The 27634-nt window shown below is 36.6% G+C and overlaps 1 protein-coding gene across 3 annotated transcripts; it reads left to right on the forward strand.

The window, feature by feature from the left end:
* The first annotated feature begins 1209 nt into the window (after positions 1–1209).
* Positions 1210–27527, forward strand: LOC116262218 (uncharacterized). 3 transcript variants are annotated; one of them, XM_031641363.2, is made up of 20 exons: positions 1224–1439; positions 2254–2366; positions 5349–5424; positions 5530–5672; positions 8078–8164; positions 11692–11775; positions 15087–15294; positions 19482–19567; positions 19828–20059; positions 20277–20400; positions 21560–21699; positions 21906–22014; positions 22917–22959; positions 23126–23300; positions 24619–24689; positions 24791–24884; positions 25661–25867; positions 25969–26175; positions 26591–26983; positions 27082–27527. In XM_031641363.2, the coding sequence occupies exons 1-20, from the start codon at positions 1383–1385 to the stop codon at positions 27205–27207; spliced, it is 2775 nt and encodes a 924-aa protein (XP_031497223.1). In that variant the 5' UTR covers positions 1224–1382; the 3' UTR covers positions 27208–27527. The 3 variants fall into 3 exon arrangements, with proteins under 3 accessions (XP_031497227.1, XP_031497223.1, XP_031497225.1); XM_031641365.2 differs by lacking the exon at positions 1224–1439 and adding an exon at positions 1500–1647; XM_031641367.2 differs by lacking the exon at positions 27082–27527 and having other exon boundaries at positions 1210–1439; positions 26676–26830.
* The last annotated feature ends 107 nt before the right edge of the window (positions 27528–27634 follow it).

The raw sequence follows: 27634 nt of genomic DNA on the forward strand, positions 1-27634 counted from the left end.
AGCAGAGGAGGACTTGATTCAAATAATGTTGGATGGTCTATCTACAGGACATAAAAGTTTTGTTACAATCGTTGTGATATCGCCTAATTCACTTCACTAAACTTTCTCAACCGTGAAAGCTGACTGCTGTTATGAAACCAATTAACCAAGTACAAGTTGACGCCACCAAATTTGTAGCTCATACTACATTCAACACCATCCACAGGCATGGACAGGACATGATTACATCGTAGTCGTGACCGCAGTGAATATGAAAATGGTCAAGGTAATAATCAATAATCAACTGGAACTCACGAATCAAGTTCGTCCATTATTTGTCAATATTGTGGCCGAAAGGGCCACTAGTCCCGAACTCGTTATGACATTCCAAGATCCTTCTGAGCTATGATAAAGGAAGAATCAGACGATGAGGATTGCTACCCCAATATAGGGGCATGTTCCTAAAATTTGTAAGCAAATTGATTTACGTGCGGCGTTCCATATATACCAAATACTGATTGTGCTTTTAAGTTCTCTTTTTCTAAATTTGTGGTAAAGGCTGTTGGACATAAGAATTCTTTTGACAAGACCCAAAACTTGTGATGGATTTTATGAAGTTCACTTTAAAATAGCACTTAGGTTTAAGGTCTGACATTCCCCTCTCTACTCTACTCTGACCTTAAATCCATCTACTCTGACCTTAAATCCATGGTTTTTAACGTATAGCATCAGCTTAAAATTAATGTTACAGATATCCCAAAACACATAAGAATCCAAATGGCTATCTAACACAACCTTAAGGAAGGAGCAAAGAAGGCATTTTGCCTTGCCAAACGAATGTAGTTAGTGGAACATGTGGTGGATGGCAATCATGGCATGGGAGGTTTGGTCATGTAAATAACATGTGGCACCCTTGTGTTAGAAATTGTTAGTGAATATGTTACGAGTTCCATGAAGGTTTAAATATGTTACAATTCATGGTATGTGTGCATGATAGTTGTACATGATCATGATCAGCTTCAAGAATGAAACACTTTCAAATCAAATGTTTTAGACAATATATTATATAAAGGAAGGGATTCTCGTGTGACAGAATTATAAACTAATGTTTGGTTAATATTATTAGACCCGAATACGGTTTTAGATATAAAGAATTCTCTGTTGTAGGAAACCGTAATGAAATTTGCAACAACTCATTTGTCCTTGTGCCCGAACGTATGCCACAAGTATTAGCAGTAACAAGAGCCATCAAACGCATGAAGAAAAAAGGGAGTTAGGAGCCGAGGGCTCGTTTCCTTTTTTCCCCACCTCCCCCAGAACTCGAACGGCATTCCAAAAAGACGCGGTTGCAGGCCACGGTTTCTGGTTCCTTCTCCTTCTTCCTTGCCGCCAAAACGCCAAGTATGAATGCACTAAGAAGCATCGAGGGAAGCAGCGGGATCATGGAGTCTACTCTTAAGGTGAACTTGAGTAGCTTAATCTTCCGACGCGCCTTTGCAGGAAAAGTGACGAAGAGAGAGAGAGAGAGAGAGAGAGAGAGAAGAAAAAACCCGATGGAAAGCGGCGGCGAGGAAGCAGCCGGCGTGGAGTCGATGCCTTGCATTGTCTCTCCATCCATTGCCTTCGGCTCTCTCGACCGTCTGTATCTGTAGCTATCGCGCATTTATGGTTCGACCTCGCTTTTTTATTCATTTTGTTATTGGTCCCTTTCTCTTTCTTCTCCGAAGGATCAAAGGTGGCCGCTAATCCGGTTAGCGATTTCAGCAGGGGAAATTGTCCGGCCTGTTTCTTTCCCGGACTTGTTTTTTATTTTATTATTTTTTTTTAAAAAATCATAGCGCTTTACAGTGATGGTTTATTTTTCAACATGAAATGCTCAAGCTACTTTCCAAGGTCGTGCATTTGTTCCTTAAGAAGCACGAACTATTCGATTCGATCATCTGAAATTCCGATCGTTAAGCCTAGAAGGCGTTTTTCTTTCTACACAACCAATTATGAAGCGATCGCTCCTCCCTTGTATGAAGAGGTTAAGGAGAACCTCAGCCCCGTTCTTTGGTTTCTCCTCGTTTCCTGCTCGTCCGTTTAGTACCCTCATTGCATGTTCCATGATTCGTTCTTTCGAGTGCATAAGAGGCATGCGCTATTACCCTCATTTTATATTTCATGAAGCATTTTTTGACGGCATAAGAAACTTGTGCGAACCATTGCCGGTAATCCATGATCAAGCTCCCATGACAAGTATCTGATGCTTCTATTTTTGTGAACTGTGAACAGAAATATTTCGGTTTCTCCCATTTTCGACCATACCAGAAAGAGATAATCGAGGAAATTCTGAAGGGAAGGGATGCCTTGGTTGTCATGGCTACTGGAAGTGGGAAGTCCGTATGGTACGGTTGCTGCATTTAGATTAGTTCCTTTTGGTTTTGAATCAATTGATGTCATCGTGATTTTCTTTTTCTAATTTAGGAGGCAGTTTTTTTAAATTACAATAAATTCTAAATTATCTGATCTGGAGCAATAGGTGACGTTCCGTTTACTAAGAACTAAATTACATAACTAGATTAGGAAGTGCTTTTAGATCACTGACGAATTAAGGCCCTCTTGCTGTTACATATGGATGTGATACTCTTAGAGAGATAAATGTCATGAGAGGATGGTTAAGCTTCCTCTCAACCTAATGTGGACTTCTTTCTCGTTGAATCATGTATGTTAGCCAATATGCAGTGGATTAATATTTCATTCGTTTTTCTTATTTGGACTGTGGTAGGGCCTTTAATTTTGACTGATAAAATTAAGTTAGTTGTTCTGATGATAAACTTTCTTCTGTTTCTGTGAGTCTGACATATGGATGAAGCTTGCGACTTGCAACTTTATTATTTGTTGCTTTCTTTCTCTCCATCTGCCAGCCGGTTTGTTCTGACAGTACTATTCAATTTTTAAAAATCTGCACTTTCATCTTGTTCTTTTTGACAGACCAAATACTCTTTATCAGGTTATTTTTCTTAATAGTTACATATAAGTTAAAAGTTTAAAACCCATTTACTGTTTTGGTATTTTGATTTTCCATCATTTTTCATAAGATTTGGCGTGTGTTCATCCTGCTATTTTATGTCCTTGGCTAATGTAGTAAGAGGAGTGTTCGTGTCATTACACTGGTATGACCATAAAAGTTGCCAGAAAAAACTGATTGTATTACCAATAAAAAGAGAAAAAAAAATCTTGTATATCTAATTGGTGTTTCTCTGTTGCGAATGTTATTGACTGATGACTCGTTTCTCCCTCTTTACAGAATAAAACAACCAACAATCACATGCTCAAACCATTAAATAATTTTGTTTAAATGTAGTAGAAGAAAATGCAAGTGCTTTTTGAGTTTTTGAGCTGTACTTTGAAAATGTAATATTTGTTATTTCCAAGTTTTGAAATGGTAGGGAAGTTTTATTGTTAATCTGTCTTAAGCATGTTATTGATCCTTCCATTTGAAGACTTTATCTGTAGATATATTATATTTACTTAGTTGTTTATGTCATTCAGTTGAAAAATGAATATGGTAGAATTGCATGTGGTCGATAGCCTTGTAGCCTTTCCTTGTAGGGCATTTTCAAATGAATTCTTACCATCTCTCTTTGACTAGTTATAACTTATTGAATAACTCAATGTTTTAAAATCTAGTTAGTTGGGACTCTGCTTGTCCATTCTTGACTAGTGACTTGGACCAGGTTTTTGTTAACTTTATTTTTGAAGGAAAAATTATTTACATTGTCATTTAAAATTTTAAAATCATTGTCACAACAAGGGGAAATCTCAGTGAGGTTTTTCTTAGGTATTTTTTGGCAAAGTTATTCTTCTTTTTGAGTAAATCTCTGGAAAATCTCGACAATTTTTAAAAAGTTAAAAAAATAAAGATAATAAAAACCCTTAAAAATTCAAAGAATTAAAAAAATGAAAAACATGAAAATCTAGGAAAAAATCACAAAAAAAATCGCGATAAATTTGTGAGATTTTTAAAATCTAGTGACTTGTTCCCTTTCTTTTCATTTTATTTGATTTTCTTGTAAGTGTTGTGAGTTTTTCTAAAATCTTACGATATCTTTGTAACAACCCGACCCACTCCTGGGCTCGAGCCCCTGGTTTGGCAGATCTCAACCTGCCCCCTAGCAGTTTCGGCTCCAGCCTCAAAAAGGCTAGGAATAAGGACAATCAACTCATTAATGACCCCCCTTTATAAGCCCTTGAAGATCCCTCATAATCTTCAATATGAGACTAAACTTATGAGTTGTTACAATCTACCCCCCGTAAAGCATACACGTCTGCGCGTGTGGGACCTCAGGTCTGAGTGTTGAAACTGCTCTGATACCACTGTAACAACCTGACCCACTCCTAGGCTCGAGCCCTTGGTTCGACAGATCCCAAACCGCCCCCTAGCAGTTTCGGCTCCTGCCTCAAAAAGGCTAGGAACCAGGACAATCAACTCATTAATGACCCCCCTCCCCCCCTTTTATAAGCCCTTGAAGATCCCTCACAATGTTCAATACGAGACTAAACTTATGAGTTGTTACAATCTGTGACAATGATTTAAACATAAAATTGCTGTAAAATGACTTCATTACATGAATAACTCTGAAGCAAATAAATATAACATCAAGTAAAGTAATAACTAAGTTATATTTACTCATGCAGTAACAAGAAATCAAACAATGAAGCTGCTGTTGCTACTCTATAGTTGCAGACTTCAAAATTCAGTAGCGAGAGTCAATATATCAATGAAAATAACTCGACAAAGGGAGCATGAAAGTCAATATATTCAAGTTTCAACTATCAAATAGTTAACAAACTCTACATGTTTGTATATACTATATATTATATAAAACTTAAAGTCCAATAGTTAAGAGCCCAATGCTCTAACAATTGAAATAAATAGATAACCATACCTGGACTTAAGCCTAAATCAAGTTTAACTTTTCATTTGCAATATGAAAATTCAATCAATGAACAATAATTTTAAATTTTTATGTTCCAATAAGTTGGAAGATTTATGTACAAAATAAAGTAATTAAGTAGTTAGTAGTTTATATTGGAAGATTTATGTAAAAAATAAAGTAATTAAGTAGTTAGTAGTTTATTACTGGGTTGCACTAAGTCAAATCGAGTTTCAGCTGTGTCAACCCCAGTCATAGCCGAGTCATGGCCGAGTTAGAACGAGTTTCAATAAAAAATGAGCCCTTCCTGGTTGACCTGGTAGGGATCGAGCCGAGCCAAATCAATCGAGTCAACGAGTTTTAAAACACTGGAATAACTTTCTCTTTTTTGTAATGTTCTTCACCTAGACCAGTTTTTTAATTAATTTGTTGCTTTGTCATCTTCTATAGTTACCAAATTCCTCCACTGATTACTGGAAAGACTGCTGTAGTCATAAGCCCACTCATCAGTTTGATGCAAGATCAGGTATGTTTATATTTTGCTTGATTTCTCTTATCTAAATTTCAGAAAAACAAAGCTTTCCTAAAATAAGTGTTGAAAAAGATTTTTTTCCCTTAATTGAATTCCTAGGTGATGAGTCTGACTCAACGGGGTGTCAAAGCTCAATATCTTGGAAGCACCCAAAAAGATTGTACTGTCTATTCAGATGCTCAGAGTGGCCAGTTTGATGTTCTATACATGACTCCAGAAAAGGCTGCTTCTCTGTCTAATGGGTACTAAACCTTGTTAGTTGTTACTATGATTAGCAAAGCTTTGCTTCTCCAAGGATGATATTTTCACTGTCGTGTCCGTTCTATAAACAAAGCTCCATGTATATGAGCAGTGGAGGCACATTTAACTCTGGAGATTATGTTTTTGGGCGTAATTATGCTTGCCACCTGTAACCAACTTTATTTGGAAATCATCTGAATGTTGCGGTTCAATGGTTTAGCAAAAACTGCAAAACATGCTTTCTATGTCACATTTAACTTCCCAAGAATTACATGCAGACAATTGCTATTTGAAGTTTGAACACTTAAAAATATATAGCATTAGCAGTGTTGACCCTCTCATTAAAAAAGTACCTTTATCTTCATCTAGTTGTTCCAGTGTTCTGCACGTTGTGATGCATTTCACGAAAGTTATCTTGTACGATACCATTTGGCATGCCTTTATCGCGGATTAAAAAAAATGGTTGAATTAAGGCTAGATTGCGCATGCAAGATCAATTTGTAGTTGAAAAAAAAGAGGGGTTTCCTTCTTGTTGTATGTGGCAACTTATTTTTACTGTGAAAGGTAGAAAATGTTCTATTTATAATTTTTTATTATGGTGTTTTGTTTTTTTGAAGATATGGTTTCAAATGACCCAAAATGGCAATGATGCGCAAGTGAGAAAAGATAACAGATTGAAACTACTTTGTAATTTTAGTGGAAAAGAGATTGTTCCAAGAATATTTTGGCTAAAATAATAATTAGATGGGCCTTATGCATTGATAGAGTTACATCAAAAGCTGTGTATTCATAGAAAAAGTGATGAAAGATGCTGAAATGGGCTATGGTGAGCTTTGGGATGTGGAGGGATGATGATATTGTGCTTCATATTTCTGATCTTGTCAATTCTAGTAGAAGATCATAAATGGCTAGTTTGTGGGCCAAAGGAAAATGAGTAATGCAAGCAAGAGGTAGTTTTAGTAAAAGGAGAAGCGGTGGAACAAGTGGCACATATTGTAGTGGAGTACCTAGTGGAAAATATATGATAATTGTTGAGACAACATGGAAGGAAGTGCATCGGAACAAAGCAACAACACATCCAGAAATTACAAAGCTCAACTTATTTTTTATAATTATAATTTGATACTTTTATTTAATTGTTTCTCATAGTATTTAGTTTGTATTTAATATATGCGGTGGAACGGGTTTGAAAATGCCCGCCTGAACCTTAAAAATTTTGCAATTAAAATCCTTAGGCAAACATGCAATACAAGTGAATACAGACTTGTTTTATAGTTTGACCCATTAATGTACACTGTTTTGATTATATATATTAACAAACTTTCACTTATTTATTTTAGACAATTACAAAAAATTCAAAGAAAGCATAAAGGGAAGGCTGATGTTATCAGCTTGGAGCACTTTGATGTACTAGATTCAGGGGTGAAGAAAAAACCAACAACTATATGTTGAGAAAAATTTTGACTGGTTCAACTCTAAAGGAGCAGATGCAGTAGAAGAGAGGACCGTGTGGAGTATGTTGAATTTGAAGGAGATAATGGAAATGAAGACGAAAATGAAGACTATGTATGCTCATATTTTTTCATTTTTCATATGCATTGAATAAGTTTATTTCGTGATTTAAGGGACTTTAACCTTATGTCTTGATGGGTTATTGATGTTACTTGACATGCATACTAAAGTGATGAGTGTTCTTTGTTATATTAGATGCTTCCAGTTTTAAGACTTTTTATGTTACTTATCTAACTATTAGCCCAACCATTACAGATTACATTATCTACTTCACAACATTGAATTGTTCTGTTTCCAAAACCATGTTTTTGTATTCCCTGCTAATAACGTAAGCCCCAAAATAAACAAACTTTTTCCTGTTTGTGTTGTTGGAATTGGCAATGTGGCCGTGAAACCATGTTTACTAGTTCTAGGATCATCTTCGTTTGCTACAATATGAAAAAAGTATAAGCAAACAACAGTGCAGGGCCAAATTGCGAGTATCATTGAATGAAGGATAAACTTACAAGTTACAAGTATTCACTTTATTAAAGACACCTAACAAGTCAACCCAGAACAGAGAAAAAGTATGCTTAAACTATGAAGGCAACTGGCAAACTAAAACAAAATGTAAACATAAAGCATCCACAACTGCTCAATTATTCATATCAGAAGTGCCACTTTGGAATTGTGGGAGGTAGTTTGTAAGAAAATTTCCAGCTCATCTTATGCTTTTGAAGTTTCTGCTGGCATTGTGATGAAAGCCTGGATTTCCACTTGTACGAAACTATTTTGTGAAATGAGTAGTTGCTGATCTACAACTGGATGTCTTTCCTTTGTTAAGGCCTGAAAGGAATAATTTTTAGATTTGGAAAAATACTTGCCTTATTTGTTAACTTGGTTGTGGTGTTTGTAGATTTTGGTTGAACATGCTTAAGAAAGGAATTTCTCTATTGGCTGTTGATGAGGCACACTGCATATCAGAATGGGGTCATGATTTCAGGTGGGCTCTGGATCAAATATTTCATGATTTTTTGTACTTTGTTAACTGAATTCTGGTGTGCCCATCAGAATATGCAGCCTAGTGTGTTTATTTGTCTGCCTTCAATAGGTTTTTACCTTTGTAGTGAAAATGCACCACCGAAAAAGTCCAAAGCCCAAACAAAAATTATATTATTATTTTTTAATTCTATCTTACATAAAAACTGTGTCATACGAACTCACCAAAACAACAAAAGGACCCGACTCAACACGGCTCAGGTACGGGTTCTGGTGCAGGTGTTCAACATGGCACCAGGTGCGATCAACGTGAATCTGGTACAGTCAAACTATGTTGAGGTCATTTTTACCCTCTTTTCAATTTTTTTTTTAGAAATGATGCTTCTGTTTTTCAGTTTTTTCTGTTTTGTTGCATCTGTTATACTTTTTTAGTATTTGACTGCATACTTTTGTAGTTTAACACTAGATATTATATGCTGTTCATAACTTTATATATTGCACAGTCATATGGTCATATATGTTGTTACTGTTCGTAAGTTTTCCTAATCTGGGAACATATTTGGTTATATGTATTAATTATATAAGTTTTTGTAAATCAGTTCTGTTATATATGTATGTATACATATATACATACATATATGCTGCTTATAAGTTCTATATATGTATTACCAGTTTCATTAATCTGTTTTATATATGTTATATGTAATATATGTTGTATATTTATACAATTATAATTTATAATACTAGATATATAACAATTACTTTTTAATGCCTACTTATGTGATGACTTATGAGTAAGATCGTAAACTCTGAAGTCAGATTCCAGAGTATGTATATTACATGGAAGAAATAGAATGCTACAGATTTTTGAATCTAGGATGCAACTTTGTATTATAATTATATATACATACACACACCCTTGCTGCACCTGCCCCCATGTTTTCTTGAAATTTGCCACACCTCACACCTACATCTGCATTCACACCCACACCCTGCACCCATGTGACATAGCATAAAAAAAGTATTTTTGTTTTAGCTTGTGGAATTTGAAGATGCTGATTGACTCTAGGCATGGATTCCAGAAGTGCATTCACAACCTATGAATCTTATTCTAACTTCTGTGAAGTCTGTAATAGAAACATGCCTATATCAAAGCTGAAAAGTTTATTCTGGAATTACATGCACATTTATAGGAGCTATTACTGCCATCTTACCAATTACTGATTTTTTAGTATGCTCATTTATTATGTGGTTTGGTCACCCCTTTTTAAAAATTCGTAGACATTTGATAAGGTGTTCAAAGTTCAAGCAATCAGAATGCAGTGTAGAAAAATCCAATAGAAATTACCAAAGAATATATATGTAAATGAAACCAAACCATGATAATTAGCTTGAAAAAGAAAAGAAAAAAAATGACTATTAGTCTTACATTTGTTTTTTGATTAAGAAGGACGGGAAAATCTGTACTCGTGGAGGGTCCTCAGATAGCGATTGGAGTCAAAAGCAAGAAAGGGGGAAGCATGGGGGTTGAAGGGATGGGAGACACCAGGAAAACAAATGATAAGGTTGGGTTTTGTCTTAGGAATTCAATTGGAGGTTTGGAGTTTAGAACAAGTTTTCATTGCATAACTTGTGAAGTAAATGGGAGGGTCTATGATTCCAATTGCAGAGTGTGGACTTTCTAGTTTCTACATTGCAAAATTTGCTGTAACTGAATGGTAGTTAAGGTGTAAACTTTTAAACTTTGCTTATCTGGATGCATGTGAAAAGGGACATTCATTGTCCAATGAGCAAAGAAAAAAAAATGGTGAAGCCAATGCATTATGGAGAGAGGGGGTTTTTGATGTTGTCTAAAGCTTACGAGCCTATTAATGCCTTAGCATCTGCTGAAGCCAACAATATAAAGGCACAACCACTCCCCCACCAGGCTTGGCCCCCTGGTTTGATGGATCCCAACCCACCCTCTAGCAATTTTGGTTCCAGCCACAAAAAGGCTAGAAACCAAGACAACCAACCACTTAACAACCCTTTTTATAAGTCTTGTAAGATTTTTCACAATCTTAGATACGGGACTAAACTTTTCAAAGTAGCACATTGCAATTCTCCCTTAGTGTACATGCATTCGCACATGTGAGACCTCATGTCCGACTGTTGAACTGGCCCTGATACTACTATAACGGCACGACCTACTCTCCCATTGAGCTAAGACCCGTCTAACGGATCCCAACTTGCTTCTTAACAATTTTGGTTTTAAAAATTTTAGGAATCAGGACAAATAACCACTTAACAACCCTCTTTATAAGTCCCCGAAGATTCTTCACAATCTTAGATACAGCATGAAACTTTTCAAAGTAAGGGATTACAAACATGTTTAGTGTTACCCAACAATGCAATTTAGATGTGTGGATGGCTTGGAGATACTACATCACTTAGGCTAGTAAGAGATAGCATGTTAAAGTAATTGAGAAAACCAGATAAAAGATGATGCTACTATATGCATATGTGATATATTGTTGTTAACATTCAAGGAACTGCTCTTAGCATGTTGAGGCTTCTGAAAATTAAAAATGGTGCTCAGAAAGCCAATTTTATTATTGAGGAATTGAAGTTGCAGGCTTAGATATAGGAAACAAGAAGTATATAATGTGATAGTACTTAAAGGCCTGAAGCTTGTCTCCAAAATTGGCATGCGGAACTGCAGCATGTTACAAGGAACATATCTTATCCTTACTGATCTGCTGAATCAAGGAGTGGACTGCAACCATCTTTTAAATTTTCTTACATGACAGACTATCTTCTGTAGCCACATTCTAGGTCTAATATTTTTATTTCAAACTTGTAACTTTAGGCCCTTAACTTGCCTTAATACGTAGGTACTTGAGGAAGGTGAAAATTTACTTGCAGGAGCTTGTCTAGGTATGGGCATAAATAAATAATGAACTGGTCAGAGATTTCCAGGAAGTTGAATGACTAATTTTTTTCTTGTTTAATTTATTCAGCTTATATTTAAAATTAGGTCTAATATTTTTATTTCAAACTTGTAACTTTAGGCCCTTAACTTGCCTTAATACGTAGGTACTTGAGGAAGGTGAAAATTTACTTGCAGGAGCTTGTCTGGGTATGGGCATAAATAAATAATGAACTGGTCAGAGATTTCCAGGAAGTTGAATGACTAATTTTTTTCTTGTTTAATTTATTCAGCTTATATTTAAAATTGTATGGAAAATATTGGTCAGATAAGGTAGACGAAACTTTTTCTTGTATAAATAATAATTAATCACATGAAGTAAGTTGGCGCATCTCAAGTCTCATCTATAAGTGAACATTGAGAAATATTGAAAGGGATTCTGCCGGTTAGTGATGTCAGTCTGTGGACTGCATTCGTGCTTTTCTCATTATCTATTTCTGTTCACTTAGCAAGTTATCATACAAAAGTCTGCCCCACTTTCATTATTATGATGAAATGCGTGGTTATTTTTTTACAACTGATTGCGTGAATTGACCACATTGAATTGCTGTTTTTGACTATAGAAAAGAGTATAAGCAGATGCACTTACTGCGGGCCTTTCTTCCACATATTCCGTTCATGGCCTTAACAGCCACAGCTACAGAGAAGTACGTTCCAACTTTTGCTTAAAGAATCACAGTTCCTAGGCATAACAGTTTTGCTTCTCCTTTATGGTTCTGATTTAGTGCTTTCTTTTAAATATGTTATTGGAGTTTTGATGTACCTATTTTGAAGAAAGGTGGTTCTTAACATAACTATTACTATGAAAGCAGAACAAGCAAATGACTCACAATGGTTTTGGAGTGATAGCAAATAAGAAATGTATAATCTGAAAAGAGGAGCAGAAAATCATGAAAGGAAAAGGCACAAAATATGTAATTGTCACAATCAGGCTGGGACAAATTTAAGTCGTGATACTACTTCATTCCCTTTTGTAAGTTATTCGCATGATAGTTCAACCTGAACTTTTTTTTTGATGTGGTTCTAGCACTTCTTGGTCTCCAACCCCCTTCGTCACTATGAGCCCTCACCAATCAGTGCAATGGATGTGTCTATTTATTTTCCTTTGACTTGAGATGGGAGCATGTTTGGAAAAGGCTCTTAGAGTGTTTATTGTTGGGCATCATAGGTTGGTATGCTGTTAGCTCCACTGGAGATAGGTATGGAAGCCCTAATGGGTACATATCCAGGTGTGCTTCTAGATAAGAAACCCAAAAGAGAGTACTTGGGTCCTCCGAATAACTAAAAAAGTATATCATGCATGAATCTAACTGTGGTTTCCTATGGTGGAGGAATTGGATCAGAAAATTTCGGGCATGAAGTAATGCAGGTTGACATATTATCGAAATGGTTAAGCTCATTGATGCTTTTTTTATGGCGGGGAAGATTGTTTGTGGAGTTGTCCTAGGCACTCATGCATGCAAATGCCCTGTTTGGCATTTCCACACCCCCAAGAACGGGGCCACCCATACCCGGGCCGCTTTCATCAAAAGCTTCTAGGCTTTCAGAGACTTCTGGTGTGAGGATAGAATCTACTCAACAAAAGGGAGAGGGGAGGGAGTTCACTGATTCTTGTGAATCAGAAAGAAAAGTTTCCAATATTCATAGGAATCAATGGGGTCATAGCAAATTGCTCTTGTGGGTTGGAGATCGGTGGAGCCAAGCGAGCAACCTGCCTCACACATTTTGTGATCAAACCACTATGTTTGGGGTCAATGACTAGCTAGCGAAGGTAAGATGGAAGGCCCTTCTATTGATAGAACAGAATGATATGCAATGAACAAATATAACTATCAATGCAATTGTTTATGTGACTCGTCCAACTATGCCTAGTATCATACAAAATGGTTTTTTCACTGAGGCTGAGGATCAAACCCTCCATAAGCAAGTGTTTCCTATAGCCCGTCTTATGTGCCTTTCTTTTCTGGCTTGGAAATATTCAGACATGATTGAGTCAATCTTCCTCTTGTTTAGTGGAGAAGTAAAGATATCAATGTAGGCTGGGTCGTCCTATTCAACATGACAAAGAGGAACTTCTAGTTCTTTTTGGATAGGCCCAGAATCTCATTGTCCATTGGCCAGCTTTGAATAATCCTCCTTTCGTTAGATTATTACTGATATAATTATAAAAGCCAGTTTATTGGGAATTTTAGGACAAGATTCCATTTCATTTCAACCATTATGTAAAAAAGATTCTTAGTCTCTTATCCTTGCCACTAGCTGTGGCTCTGTTATTCTAGATTGACATTTCATTGTTTTGCTTCTACAACACTGGCCGCCTGTTAGATTCTCGTTATAATTCCTTCTATTGGTCTAAGCAAAACAGATTTTTTCGGTGAATAAAATAAAAATTCCGATGGCTTTCTTTTGTTACTATAATCTTTCTAACCACGATTTGTTATTTCTTACAGGTAATTAATTTCTCCATGAATACGTTTTCTATTTTTTTTTTTTTTTATTCTTTTCACTCCATTTTGCGAGATAGAAGAATCTTTCTTTATGATATATTATAATCAGGGCTATGATCCACCGACCTATGCATGTGACTGATAGAGAGATACTGGCCGAGGAGGACTCCACGAGTGGATTTGATTTGATAGAGACACCAGGGTGTTGGCTTTCATCCTATTCACGATGGCCTACTAACAAGATGAGTGTGGTCTTGGCAGAGTTTGTGCAGAATGACAACAAGAAAAGAATGATAGAAGAAGAACATAAGCATCCATGTGTAGCATTCTCTTTCCTACCAATCATGAAGTAAAGGTCAGAAACTGCATTACACCTAGCACGTTACTGATGATCATGTAAAGATCTTTCAAAGAATCAAAGCCAAAGGCTTTTTAGAAAAAATACAAGAGTGACTTAGATTTTTCCATATGCTCTCCTCTTGTAACAATCCTGCCCACTCCCAAACTAGGTTCGAGCTCCCGACTTGGCATATCTCAACCTGCCCTCGAGTAACTTTGGTTCAGCCCCGAAAAGCTAGGAACCAAGACAACCAATTGCTTAAGTAAATCCCTTATAAGTTCCCTAAGATTCTTCACAATATCAGATACAAAACTAAACTTCCTAAAATAGGGCGTTACAATCCATGCCTCTTGAGGCAAACACATCCATGCATGTAGGATCCCAGGTTTGAGTGTTGAACCAGCTCTGATACTATTGAAACAACCCAGTTTGATGGATTTTGACCCTCCTCCTAGTAGTTTCGGTTCCAACCCCAAAAGGGCTAGGAACTGGGATAACTAATTACTTAACAACTAACCTTCTTATAAGTCCCTCATGATTCTTCACAATCTTAGATATGAGACAAAACTTCTTAAAGTGGGGTGTTACATTGATTTGCATTACAAGTAAAAGGATTATTATTGTGGTTGTATTACTGAATAGTTTCTATAATGATAGTCTGGGAAAACAACTTGACATTTTCAAAATTTTTTGAAAAACTAATATCATGACATTATTATATTTGTAATATCACTTCATTTTTCATTTGGAAGAAGTCTTTTGTTTCTTATATTTCAAGTCTACATTTTCGACCTTGTTCTTCTAAAAGCTAAAGAAAACGGTTCATGTATAAAATATTAGAAGGCTCATATTTTCATATTTTTTTCCTACTATTATTTGTATATTTAAAATTTTGAATGCCTAGTATATCCCCTAAAAAGAATTTTTTTTTTTATAATGGACTTCTGGGTTGTGCCTTCTTGAGAAATTGCTGAGAAAAATATTCATTACTATGTTTAGCATTCTAAACAAAATTCTAGATGTCTATTTATTGCTTTATTAGTATAGCAAAACTATTTTCTGTAGCACAGGAGTTTCTTTCCTGGTTTTGTTGATAGTGCTTCATTTGTAATTTAAGACACATTTGCACTGAGACATGCTTATTTATCCATTTCCTCCTTTTTCTTCTCAGGGTGCAAGAGGATATTAAATGCTCTCTGGAATTGGAGGATCCCTTTATTGCTATTGGTTCTTATGATCGAAAAAACCTTTTCTATAGTGTTGGTTCATTTAGTCATGTTGCTTCTTTTCGAGATGATCTGATTAAAGAAGTTGCAAAATATGTTGGTGATGCTGCTTCTACAATCATATATTGTACTACAGTTAAAGATGCTGAAGAGGTTAGAACTACATGCATGTTCATGGAAATTTCCAGCTTAAATAAATTGTGATTGTCCTTGTTACTGTTTATGTCTATCACATGCATATATATTTATGTATGTGTATCAATTGTTAGAAACTTGCTAAGTGAATGGCTCACTTGGCACCTAATTGACCCAGTAGGGAGACTCGGTTTAATTGGAACTTGTTTGACTTGCCCAAAAATCCTTTAACTCTCCTAGCTTTCAGTGATAGATGTCATCTTGATTTTATTGTTTGTTCTAGTTGAGTACTTTTTTCACTGATACATTGATACTTAATAATGCTGAAGTCTGCAACTAAAAAGTAGCTTAAAGGTCCAGTCTCTTGTTATTACATGGTTAAATATAACTTAGTCATGGCTTAGCCTGATGTTAATTTGACTTATTTTAATTAGACAAGTAATCAGGCCATTTTACAACCTTTTAACGTTTAAAATGAAAATTTGTATTCTGCTTTTTCTTCAAAAACAATAGTTGACAAAACCCAGCCTGGTTACCGAGTTGACCAGCTGAGTCAAGCATACATCTCTAAGTTTTCAGTATGGAGCCATTGTCAGTCAATTTCCATGCTGAGTCGATAATGACGTGTTAGAGTCTTTGGTCACTGGGTTTAAAAATATTGGTGTGTGTGTCTATATATATATATATTGTAACTCAGCCATATAAAACATCAATAAAATGCATCTTTTTTAAAAAGACGTCATGTGAAGAAGACACATTTTTTTGCATCTTTTTTGCATTTTTTTAACTGGACGTTAGATATCTTTTCTTTTTATGTATTCAGCCAAAGCATGAGTTTCTATCTTTTAAATGTATTAAATAAGAGAGGGAGGTGATTAACCAAAAAATTAAACATAATAATGAAGAGAGAGTGCTGAAAGGTGCATGTAGAAATGAAGATTAATTATGTAATAAAGAGGAGAGAGAGATGGTTTACAGAAAAGTAGATGCAATAAAGAAGAGAGGGAGAGAGAGCCCAGCTGCTTCTACGAAATACTAACCCATAGCACTAACTCCTTCATTAACTCAGCCTTCATATCATGCAGCTGAGTAAATTGGGACTAGCTTGGGGACCAACCAAATTTATTATTTCGTAAATCCTACATATGGCTATTGTTTGCTTTTAATGTACTGTTTTCCATACACATCCTATCTTGTTTATGATTTTACCTAATCATTTTTCAAGGTCTTATTATTGATTTTTTTATTTTACTTTTACCTAATTTTTAGGATTTTTTAATTTATTAAAAAATTTCCCGAGATATATAACTCGCCGTATAATACCCGTACACGATATATGTGACAATGATATATATATGTATATATATACATATATATAGGGAGAGAGAGAGAGAGAGAGAGAGAGAGAGAGAGAGAGAGAGAGGGTCCCACATGTGCGGATGCGTGTGCCTTAAGGGGGGTGGATTGTAACACCCCAAAAATTAGTCCCATATTGAAGATTGTGAGGGATCTTCAATGACTTATAAAGAGGGTCATTAAATAGATGGTTGTCCTGGTTTCTAACTTTTTTAGGGTTGGAGCCAAAACTACTAGGGGGCGGGTTAGGATCCACCGAACCAGGGGCCCGAGCACAGGAGTGGGTCGGGTTGTTACACTGTCACTAAAAACACTATACAGCAAAAGCACTAGCAACGCTTTATGGTATAACTATATTTTATGTCGCATTTAGCCATAGCTTTTAAATAATTTGGCAAGTGGCAACATCCGACAGCCTACCGATTTCAATTTTCCTATATAGTCTCTTTTCAAAACTTTTTTTCACCCCTCTTTTCTCTCTCATTCTTTTACCTTGTTTTTCTTCATGTTCTTATTTTTCCTTTTCACAACCATTCTCCTCACCCTAAGATTGGTGGATCCTAGGAAGGAGGAAACCTGAAAAGTCAGTTCCATGATGGGATTGGTTTTACTCATCCCCACACACATCACCTGTTTGGATGCCAAAAACCTGAGTTTGCAAACAAAAGTAAAATTACGAAGAAACATTTTCTGGTAACTCGTTGGATGGAACATGGTGCAGCCGAGGTTATGCATGTTAAGCACCTTGCCCACTCCGTCTGGACAATATATGGCTGGAAAACAATAAAACACACAAAAGGCTTGACATCTTTTCTTTTCTCCCCATCAATCTCTGCCAGTCAGAAAATGGCTGGACTGGTATCGTCCAGCCTAGTCCATATCCTGGTGGCTACTTTTGACCAACTATTGGCTACATATGACTGGATGGTGATGGATCTTCTCCACCAGTCAACTATGGTGAAGTGAAGGACCCCTTTGGTTTTCTATATGGCAAACAGATAGGGAAGTAGGTTTTCAACGTGGTTTTGGGTGCCACCAAACGGGATGAAAATGTTGCTAGAGACCAGTTTCACCCTTGAACTTGGAATGCCTGTTTGATCACATTATTCGTTGTTCTTTTTTTTAATAACCTCGAAGACGTGACATTTCCAATGACTGTTGATATGGATAATGTTACATGGCATAGGTATCTTGAACAATTTCATTTTAGTGTTCTTTTAATTATGTTAGTCATAGCAATGTGGAACTTCTTTTTCTAAAGTTTCTTGATTTGATTTTGAGGTGTTGTCGGAGATGTTATTGCATTATTGTTGGTATCTTTGGCTGATGCACCTCAAATCAGCTACAGTTGAAACGAGGCAGGGCTTACTTTGATCTTTGTTCCAATTTTTCTTTAAATCAACAAATTGAAACTTGGATGCCATTTTCATGAAATTGCTTATGAAAATGTGACTTACGACAGTCACAAATATAAGCACACAGCAAAGCAACAATAGGCACTAGGGCCAGATCACAAACATGAGTAGGAGGAGAAAGATAATTATTTTATTTAATCACTAAAAGGCTGTTTATAACAGCTTATATTGAAGAAAGATAATTATTTTATTCAATCACTAAAAGGTTGTTTATAGCATGTCCTTGTCTTATGATTTAGCTAAGGTCTTGACCTTATCTTATTATCTGCATTTTATTAGTTCATGGAAGTTTTAATTATTCGTAGTCTGCAATGGTGAGAGTGTTTTTACCACCGGCGCAACTGCTGTCATCCTTGACATTAACACCTTCACTAAAACCTCATGAACATTAAACTCACCAGCATCACATGATTATCATCATTGTGAATGCCACTATGGCCAAGAACATCATTGTCATGCTGTCCCCATGGTCTCTCTTGCTCTGACTCCATGCATGCCACTGCTGCCATCTTTTTTTTTTCCCCCCATGCCATGCACAACCATCCATCTTGTCATCTATGCTTGCTGGAGGATAATGAGACTGTGAGAATAATAAGAGGAAGAAATCCCATCCAACATTGTTCTATTTCCCAAGATGGAAGTAGGTGGCAGGAATCAGAGAATGATTGATGGGGAACCCACAAGCCACCAAAAAGAAAGAGACTCTGGGATGGAAGCCCCAAGCAACAAGCTTATTAAAGGTCCTTCTGGCTCTACTATTGGAAAGAATGTGGCTTGGGAAATGAAATATAGTGATTTACATCGTAACGTTTTGGGTATGGCATTTATAATTTAAAGGAGCTCTTTGTTAAGATGTACCTTTTTGTTTACATGCATGCATACACAGATACACATGCCCCTGGATGTCCTTTATGTATTTCTCACACATGCACATACACATAGATGTCCTTGCCTCCTTGCGTGTCTTTATATGTATTTTTTTTCTTTTTTTCTGGTTTCAGTTTTTCTTTGTTTTAGTGTCTATTTCTTGTTTGCTCAGGGCAGCTAGCTATTGGGATAGTAAAAGTAGCCATTAGCCAGATTAAGGGGCGGATGCCTCTTGTATTCTTTAAGCACATTCCTATTTCATATGACTCACCGTTATGCAGCCAACCGCTGCTACCTCTCACTGCTGCTGCATATATTGAGGGCCTCGTGCCCCTGGTATTCTTTAAGTGCATTCCTAGTTAATTCATTCATGTGTTGAAACTTTTTCTCTACCTTTGTGCTTGGCCTATTTTCCCTTGTGTATGTTGGCATATTTTGGCTCCCTTGTCTTCTGTTTTCAGGAGCTGTTTGTGAATAAGCAATCTAGATTGCTATTGGTTTCCCCTGTACTTGGAATCTTGGATAAGTACAGTTATCTTGTACTGAAACCTTGGTGGTTGCTTTTAGATTTTTGAGGCACTTGGAAGAGCTGGAATAAAAGCTGGTCTCTATCATGGCCAAATGTCAAGCAAATCTCGAGAGAAGTCTCACAGGTATTGCATTTTGGCTCCAGAAGTCAGATGCTTTTATCATTACTGTCTGGTTTATCCTTGTTTGCAAGGTTTTACACATTATTGCCTGCATAATTTCCTTTAGTCATGGAACAAAAAAAAAGCATCTTTTAGGGATGAGTTGTAGGGGATGTAAATCTTGTCTATTAGTATATAATATTCAATTTTTGAGTGATAAACATGAATAAAGAAGTTCAAGTAATCTGCTTGGTTATGATCTTTCTTCTTAAAATGCTTTGCAGATCTTTTGTTAGAGATGATCTAATTGTCATGGTTGCAACTATTGCCTTTGGAATGGGAATTGATAAGCCAGACATACGGTGTGTAATACACTATGGCTGTCCAAAGAGTATTGAATCTTACTATCAGGAAAGTGGTAGATGTGGTCGAGACGGGTTACCTTCTAAATGCTCGCTTTATTACACAAGAGCAGATTTTGCAATGGCAGACTTCTACTGTTCAGAATCTAACAGTGTAAGTAAATGTTATTCTTTCTTAAATGGTAATTTTTGTGTCAAAGCCAAACAAATACTTATCCTTGACTTCTGCATTTTCGTCTTTCTATTACTGGCAGTGTGATTTATCTTGTAGGAGAATACCCTATGTTTGCTAAGATTATCTTGATTCCTTTGAAGTTTCAACATGTATCAATTTTTATTTGTACTTGTTTCGTTATATCATCACTAAGCAGGCTATCAGAAGACAAGCCATTATGGACTCGTTTTTTGCGGCACACAAGTATTGTATGCTTACAAGCTGTCGTAGAGTTTTCCTATTACAGTATCTTGGGGAGAAAGCCGGTTTTACCAATTGTGGTATGTACTTCAACAGTAATTTTTGCCTAGTAACTTGTAGATGAACAAACACCATGTTTGAACCTTCATTGATTGTAAAGATTTGGTTCTTTTCATTTGTGTGTCTCGATTTTCTAGTGATGGATTTGGAAAAAATATTTCATATATTGCTGGGAATGGAGGGCATTTCCAAAGAAGCATTATTGGTGATCACTCTTTACAAATGGAGGACCTAAAATATCCATTTGAGCCACCTACAGTGATGACTAGATGTTCCATGACATGTTAATTTTTGCTACGTTACTTCACCCACAAAATAGGAGTTCTAGGATGCAGGTATTCTCATTAATCATTTGTTATGCCCAACTTAAATACTCTCATAGAAGTCTGATTCATACTGTAATCTAAACAGCGAATATGTACCACCAGAAGTTAATTAAAAAGCTATCAATTTGTCGAATTAGACATTATCTTCTCTTGTAGCTTTTACGTGCTGCCCTCTTTTTTATCAAACTCTTGCATTATAGGGAACATATTTGCATGAAGACAGCTGGTCCATTTTTAGGTTGAACCTCTGGTGTAGTAAAAATTCCTGATTGCAGTCTGCATAATGCTGTGGACTCGGGTTTAGATCTTTGTTAGAAACTTCATTCTATCAAACCATGTCCACAGCTTGGCAGGCAAGTTAATGATTTAAACATCTTCGTTCACAATGAAAGTTTTTTAGCAACTTTGAAGGCTTGATTTTGCGGGTGTGTGTCGTGTGGTTATCTCCATTGCCAAGACATGTTCTATCTGTTTCTTGATACTACCAGTTTAGATAACACACAACACATAAGTTTTGTAAATTGTAATTTTGATTCACCATAATCTTGTCTGTTTCCAGAAATTCTTAGTGTCGATAAGTTCAACACGTGAATTTTAGATTTTTAATGTCAAGTATGAATTTGAGAATGAATGAGTGACTTTGTTTCTTTCACTTCATCTAATTCTTACCAACATGCCTTTTGACATGGTAAGTGTCTCCATTGTTCTAGGTCCTGTCAAGGCCTAAAATTTTGCCTCTAGATATCTACCTCTAAATAACTTATCATCTAATGTATCATGCTAGTTTTCTCTTGTTTGTGTGTAACTAGTATCCATTTATTGTTGTATCTGATAGTTGCTGTCACTTACACAGGTAATTGCGATAACTGTATGAATTCCACAGGAAGGGCAAGGGATATTTCCAGGGAGGCCTATTTGTTGCTAAACTGTGTGGAGCTATGTGGCAGCAGATGGGGAATCAACATGCCCATAGATATTCTTCGTGGATCTCGTGTATGATAGTTCTCATGATAATTATTTTGTGTTTCTAGAATATTATTGGCGGACAACTAAATTACTAATTTCTTAGCACATTTTCTCATGAATGGTTAGTTAATTGAATTATTAGTCATTTTGGTGTTCCATATCATTTTTATGCTTAAAAACATATCATTTTTGTTGTTATATCTGTATGATGATGATATGTTCCTTTTGAACAGTCGAGAAAAATAATAGATAATCATTTTGAAGAGCTCCCAACACATGGGCTTGGTAGGGATCGTTCAGTAAATTGGTGGAAGGGGCTTGGTGATCTTCTTATTGCTCATGGTTAGTAGTGTTAATATTTTTTCTGAAAATTGTTCGTTTGTGGATGCTTCATCAATTTCATGGAATAAATAACTATTTGTGGATGCTTCATCAATTTCATGGAATAAATAACTATCTTTTTGGAGAAAATGCTTTTCTCCATGTCTGATTGATGAAGTTTTGTGGTTGCAGAAAAGTCTTCGTGAGCAATTTTTTTTTAAGGGTGAACAACTGTAAAAAACCTTCAACCTTTCCAAGAGTTAAGTTGAAAAATGGTCCAATTAACGCACAAATTATCTTCACAAGGATCACAAGAACAATGTGTCACAAAGGCAACAGACAAAACTCGAAAGGGTCATACAACCAACCACTAGTGCACTCCAGCACAAGTACATTAAAAAAAATTTATTGAAAGGCACTACTTAGCAAAGCATTGTCGTGAGTGGGGTTTGTAACACCCCAAAAATTTAATCTCGTATTGAAGATTGTGAGGGATCTTCAAGGAGTTATTAAATAGATGGTTGTCCTGGTTCCTAGCATTTTGGAGTTGAAGCTGAAATTGCTAGGGAATGGGTTGAGATATGCCGAACTAGGGGTCTGAGCCCAGGAGTGGGTCGGGTCGTTATAGTGGTATCAGAGCTAATTCAACACTCGGACCTAGGACCTAGCAGCTCTTCCATTTTTGTTTCTATAGATTCCCATTTTAGGCAAGAAATGTCTCTTACGTGCAAGATAAGACAACGTAGAGTGTCCATATTAAATTATGAGCACGTGGCCCATGTTATGTAGCGGGCATATTCCTGCAGATTTTTTTATCTTTTCCCAGATGTTCTCTGGATTCAATCTAATGTTTCATTTTCCTTTAGCTGTTCTCTTAAGCTTTTAGTGATCAATCCTGGTAAAGCAGTTTGCCAATTATGCAGGTTATTTGAGTGAAAGACTAACTGATGTTTACAGAATAGTGAGGTATAAGATCGTTTCTGAAATATTCTGCTGTTTGGAGTTCTATAAATACTTTTTTTTTATCTTTTTCTCTTGTGGTCAACTAGTTTTCTTGTCAATTTTTTTCCCTCTTTGTAGTTGCTCTGGCTTTTTTGTTAAAATTCACTTGCATGTTTTGACATGACTGTAGGGTTAGTAAGCAGGGAATGGACTATCTTCATGCAACAAGCATTGGCTGTCAGCCACCTCTAGTTCTGGCATTGACCAGTGAAATGTTTGCGGAAGAAGGGAATAGAAGTGGAGAAAATAGTGTTGAAGGCGATCCCAAAAGCTTGTCTGCATTAAAATGTGAAGGATTAACGGAGGTAGAATTCCATTGATTGTTAAGCTTGTCTCTTTTGCAAACTTGTCTACTTAATTAAGGTCTGGCAGTTTTTGCTTCTAGAGGAAAACAACAAAGAGCACTCAGACCTTGGAACAAACTGAATAACGAGAAGAGGAAGAGAAATAAGAGGAAAAAAAAAGTAGAATTATACAATATGATAATAAAAAACTGAGAAAAGCAATATTTGGGCAAAATTTGAAAGGGAGAAAAGAGATAGAAATATGGAACATTACAACATTGAAAAAGAAAGTATATGAATAATGAAACAGATTGAGTGGTTGACAGAGATACTGAAGGAAAGTGAAACCAGAAAGTCAATCAGAATAAAGGGAGAGAGCAAATGAAACATCACAACACTGAAAGTAGGAGATTAGGAAAGAAAAAGGCTCACCTCTTAATGTCAGTATGCTCCTTCTCTGATACCATGAAAGAGCATTGTTAAGCTGACCATCGACAGTGGTCTACCAGCATGTGGAGAGTATGGAGGGTTGGCTGCCTTGGACATGCTCTGTTTCACGAAAAAAATCCCACACCTTTCATGGGTTATAACTGCCTTACTAACACATACATAGTAGGACTGCATGATGCTCAGATCATCAGAAAAGCCCTTTACAGAAGATGTAAAATACAAATGCAAGATAATCTGTATGGCTGGATACACAGATCCGCAGATCCATATATAACCAAAAAGGAAAGGAACCAAACTCCAATATGACATGTCTTAACACCATCGTGGTCATTTTTTGGTTGCTAAGTGGTCAGAAAATTTCTGGTATCTCTCTATTTGAAGCCTTTTGTCAAATTTCTGATCATTTTTAGCCAGAAAATGGACAGCTGGCACTATCTGACAGAGTAATCTCTACGATCATTTTCCCTATGGCTAGTTGACGTAAATCCTTTTCTTTTTTGAACATTGTTTTTATGGTTTTTGGCCATCTAAATGGTAAACACAAACAAGGGAACGTGCATTTTGCCAAAAGTCAGGTTCGAGGCAAACTTGTTTTTTACAGGACAAGATTTTGCTTGCTGTTATCTGAACAAATCTAAATGTTTAAAGTGGTTAAGGTGAACAAGATGGCCTGAAGGGCCAAGTTATCATCCTTGGTATCCTCTGTACTGATGGTACATCGTTCAGTGCATATTTATAGTTTTTTCTTGTATTGCCATGGTGTGTGAAAGGATTACATTTCTCTATGCCCATGTTCTTCATTTCAGCAAAGATTAGTCCCATGTCTGTAAACTAGTTTTTTATCAGCATACAGTAGAAACTGTTAACAAAAATTTTCTTAATTTCCCAGGAAGAGTTGAAACTTTGCCAAATGCTTTTGGATCTCCGCACTGTGCTAGCAAGAAACAATGGAACAGCTCCGTAAGTTCTTGATGTGCAATGAAGTTTGATATGTATATAGGTCATAAATCACAGTATAATGTCCGTCTGTTGAAACCTTGGCTCTTTCCATGGCTTTTTAGTTATGCTATATGTAGTGATCAAACAATTCAAAGGCTTGCAAAGGTCAGACCCTCTACAAAGGCCAGATTGGCAAACATAGAAGGCATCAATCAGGTATGACTTAAAAATAGTTCTTCATGCTCTACATCGTTTGTGGTGATGAACTTCCTTTTTTACAATTACACTTTTAATATCTGATGACTAGCATATTACAGATGTTAGACAGCTTTATGTTGCTAACTGTTTGTGATGCTAATCTTCTTTCTCTTCCCCGTCTTTTTGTCCTTTTTTTTTTGGTTGGGTCGGGGGGTGGGGAGGAGGTGATGGGGACACCATACTGCTTACTGGTGGGAGGGAGGAATTTCTGTATCTTTAGCACACAAGGTAAACTGTTGTAATATGGTACCATCAGCTGCATGGCAGTTTGATTGATAATTATTTGATACTTGTCTTTGATATTTTCCATGTAACTGCCCTTTCATTTGACATATTTACTGTCAGTTGGCAAAAAAAAAAAAACAGCAGATTTCCCTTTTTATTCCTACATGCTGTCACAATGACAATGTTTTCTATCTTTTTTATGTTTTTAAATTTTTTTGAACTTAAGAAGCTGAGAACAGTATTCCTGATAATGCTTCAAACAAAATAAAAAAGGACATGGTTGTTTCATAAAGTAGCAAGCATGGACTTGCTAATTGATGGGATGAAATTCTTTCCTGGAGATGGACAATGTCTTTGGTGTTTAGAAACCATTTGAAATCTCATGCTGGTGATGACTGTCAATAACGATGTTCTTCTAGAACCTTTGAAGGACATAAGTTCTAGGCCACGTTGATGCAAAAAAGCACACCCATGCATCTGTATATGAGACTGATTTTCAGCTTCTGCAGAATTTCATAATGATGTATGGAGATCACATTGTTCAAAACATCAACCAAATGTCACAAGAGTTGAACCTCCTTTTGGATGGAGCTGCACCAATGCATACAGTTATGGATGAGAAAGCTTATACAAATCCTCAAAGAAGATTAACACATTCTAAGTTGGACACGTGGAAAATGTGGCACGAGGATGGCCTTTCTTTTAAGGAGATCGCTGTATGCCACTTCTGGGAATCCTTTCTGCTTTTTTTTTTCCAAATTTTCATTGGTCCTGAATTATTATGAAACCACTATCTAACTTGAAGATCTTTTGGTAGAACTTGCCTGACAGACCAGCTCCTATAAAACAAGAGACTGTTGTGGAGTACATACTGGAGGCTGCAAGAGAGGGACATGCAATCAACTGGGTCAGATTTTGTGAAGAAATTGGACTCACCAAAGAGATTGCTGAAGACATTCAAGGGGCGATTAGCAAAGTTGGAAGAGACAGATTGAAGCCCATAAAAAATGAGTTAGCCGACAGTGTACATTCTCTACTTCCTTTTGTCATCAATGAATTTGACCAAACATATTGACCTGCCGGATTGGATATTTCCATAGTCCAAAAAATGCATCACCCATTGCAAAAAAATGGGACCCAGAACTCTGCTTATGAAGTAGATCATGGAGGGAATAAGATTAATATACATGGTAAAAAAATGCTACTTGGTTAGGGAGTAAACTCCAATGTGTTATATCATAAGGGGCAAACTCTTGCCATTTGGGTGGAAATATCGACAACTAAGCATAATTCCTTTCCCTACAAAGGAGCCTAACAAAGTTCCTCCCATGCCTTTTTTCCATATAGAGGACACCTAAAACAGTAGCACTTATTACTGCAGCTTCATAGGTGGATGTTTTTGCTACAAAATAACATTGTGTGAAATCCTTCTGTTGCAGGTGAGCTATTCACAAATCAAGACATGCTTGTTGCTTCTTGACCTTGGGTTGTCAATGAGTGAAATTTTCTTTTCGTGGTCTTCAGATGAAGTTTTGATTTCAGCTGATAAACCAGAAGAATCTACCAAAGATGGGCCATCGCTGACAGGAGATGAACAAAGTTCCAGCACCAACAATTACGATGCTCATAGGGACACAGGTCTTCAGGAGTCCACCGATCATGTAGGTGACGTAAAGCTTGTGCTATGTAGGAAGCAAGCCCGAGATACCGACTCTCAGGAAGGTGAAATTCCTGTAAAGATACGGCATAGAAGCCGGAGATCCCAGGGAAGTATCCATGCACCTGAGGCAACTGACGACACAATACTGAAGTGGCTAGGAAGCCACGAAGAGGTGTGAATTTCTGTCGGCCTCCTTTAATGTGGTCGGTGGAAATTTTGACATTCTTTATTAGCTCTTGATGGCATGATCTTTCTTTTTTCCATTTGCAGGCGTCTTTTCCTGATATTGTTGATCATTTTAAGGGATCCACTGAGGAGGCTGTGATCGATATTTTGGACCGTCTGGAGAGTGAGTTTCTGATTTTCAAGAAGAATAATCTGTATAAGGTTATGTAGTTCCAGGTTAATGTGAGGCTGCCACGCAACAACTATGATAAACTTGCAAATCCTCTCCGGAAGCACCGATCTATGTAGAAAGGACGAACGTTTCCTGGCCTCCCAGTTTAACGTCTCTTATTCGGCACCTAGTATGTGAGCTCCTGTTTTCTTAGTTCGAGCTCTATCAGCAGCGGTTGCTGCTGGAATCTCACTGCTTTGCTTTGATCAGAATGTAAATAATCAATATGAGAGTATTTACTGTCCATGAAGGTATGAAATTATTGAAATGGAAATGTAGCGTCTAAATATTGAAAAGATATAAAAAAATGGTCCATTCAGTGATTCGTGTCTTACAACCGAACTTTTGCCCGATAAGTTACAGTCCTGAGATTGTGTCCCCTTGTTTCATTTCCATTCAGCCGGTCATCTGCTTCCAGCAACCAGG

This window comes from Nymphaea colorata, chromosome 10 (assembly GCF_008831285.2).
Source record: "Nymphaea colorata isolate Beijing-Zhang1983 chromosome 10, ASM883128v2, whole genome shotgun sequence".
In the NCBI taxonomy this organism is placed as follows: Eukaryota; Viridiplantae; Streptophyta; class Magnoliopsida; order Nymphaeales; family Nymphaeaceae; genus Nymphaea; species Nymphaea colorata.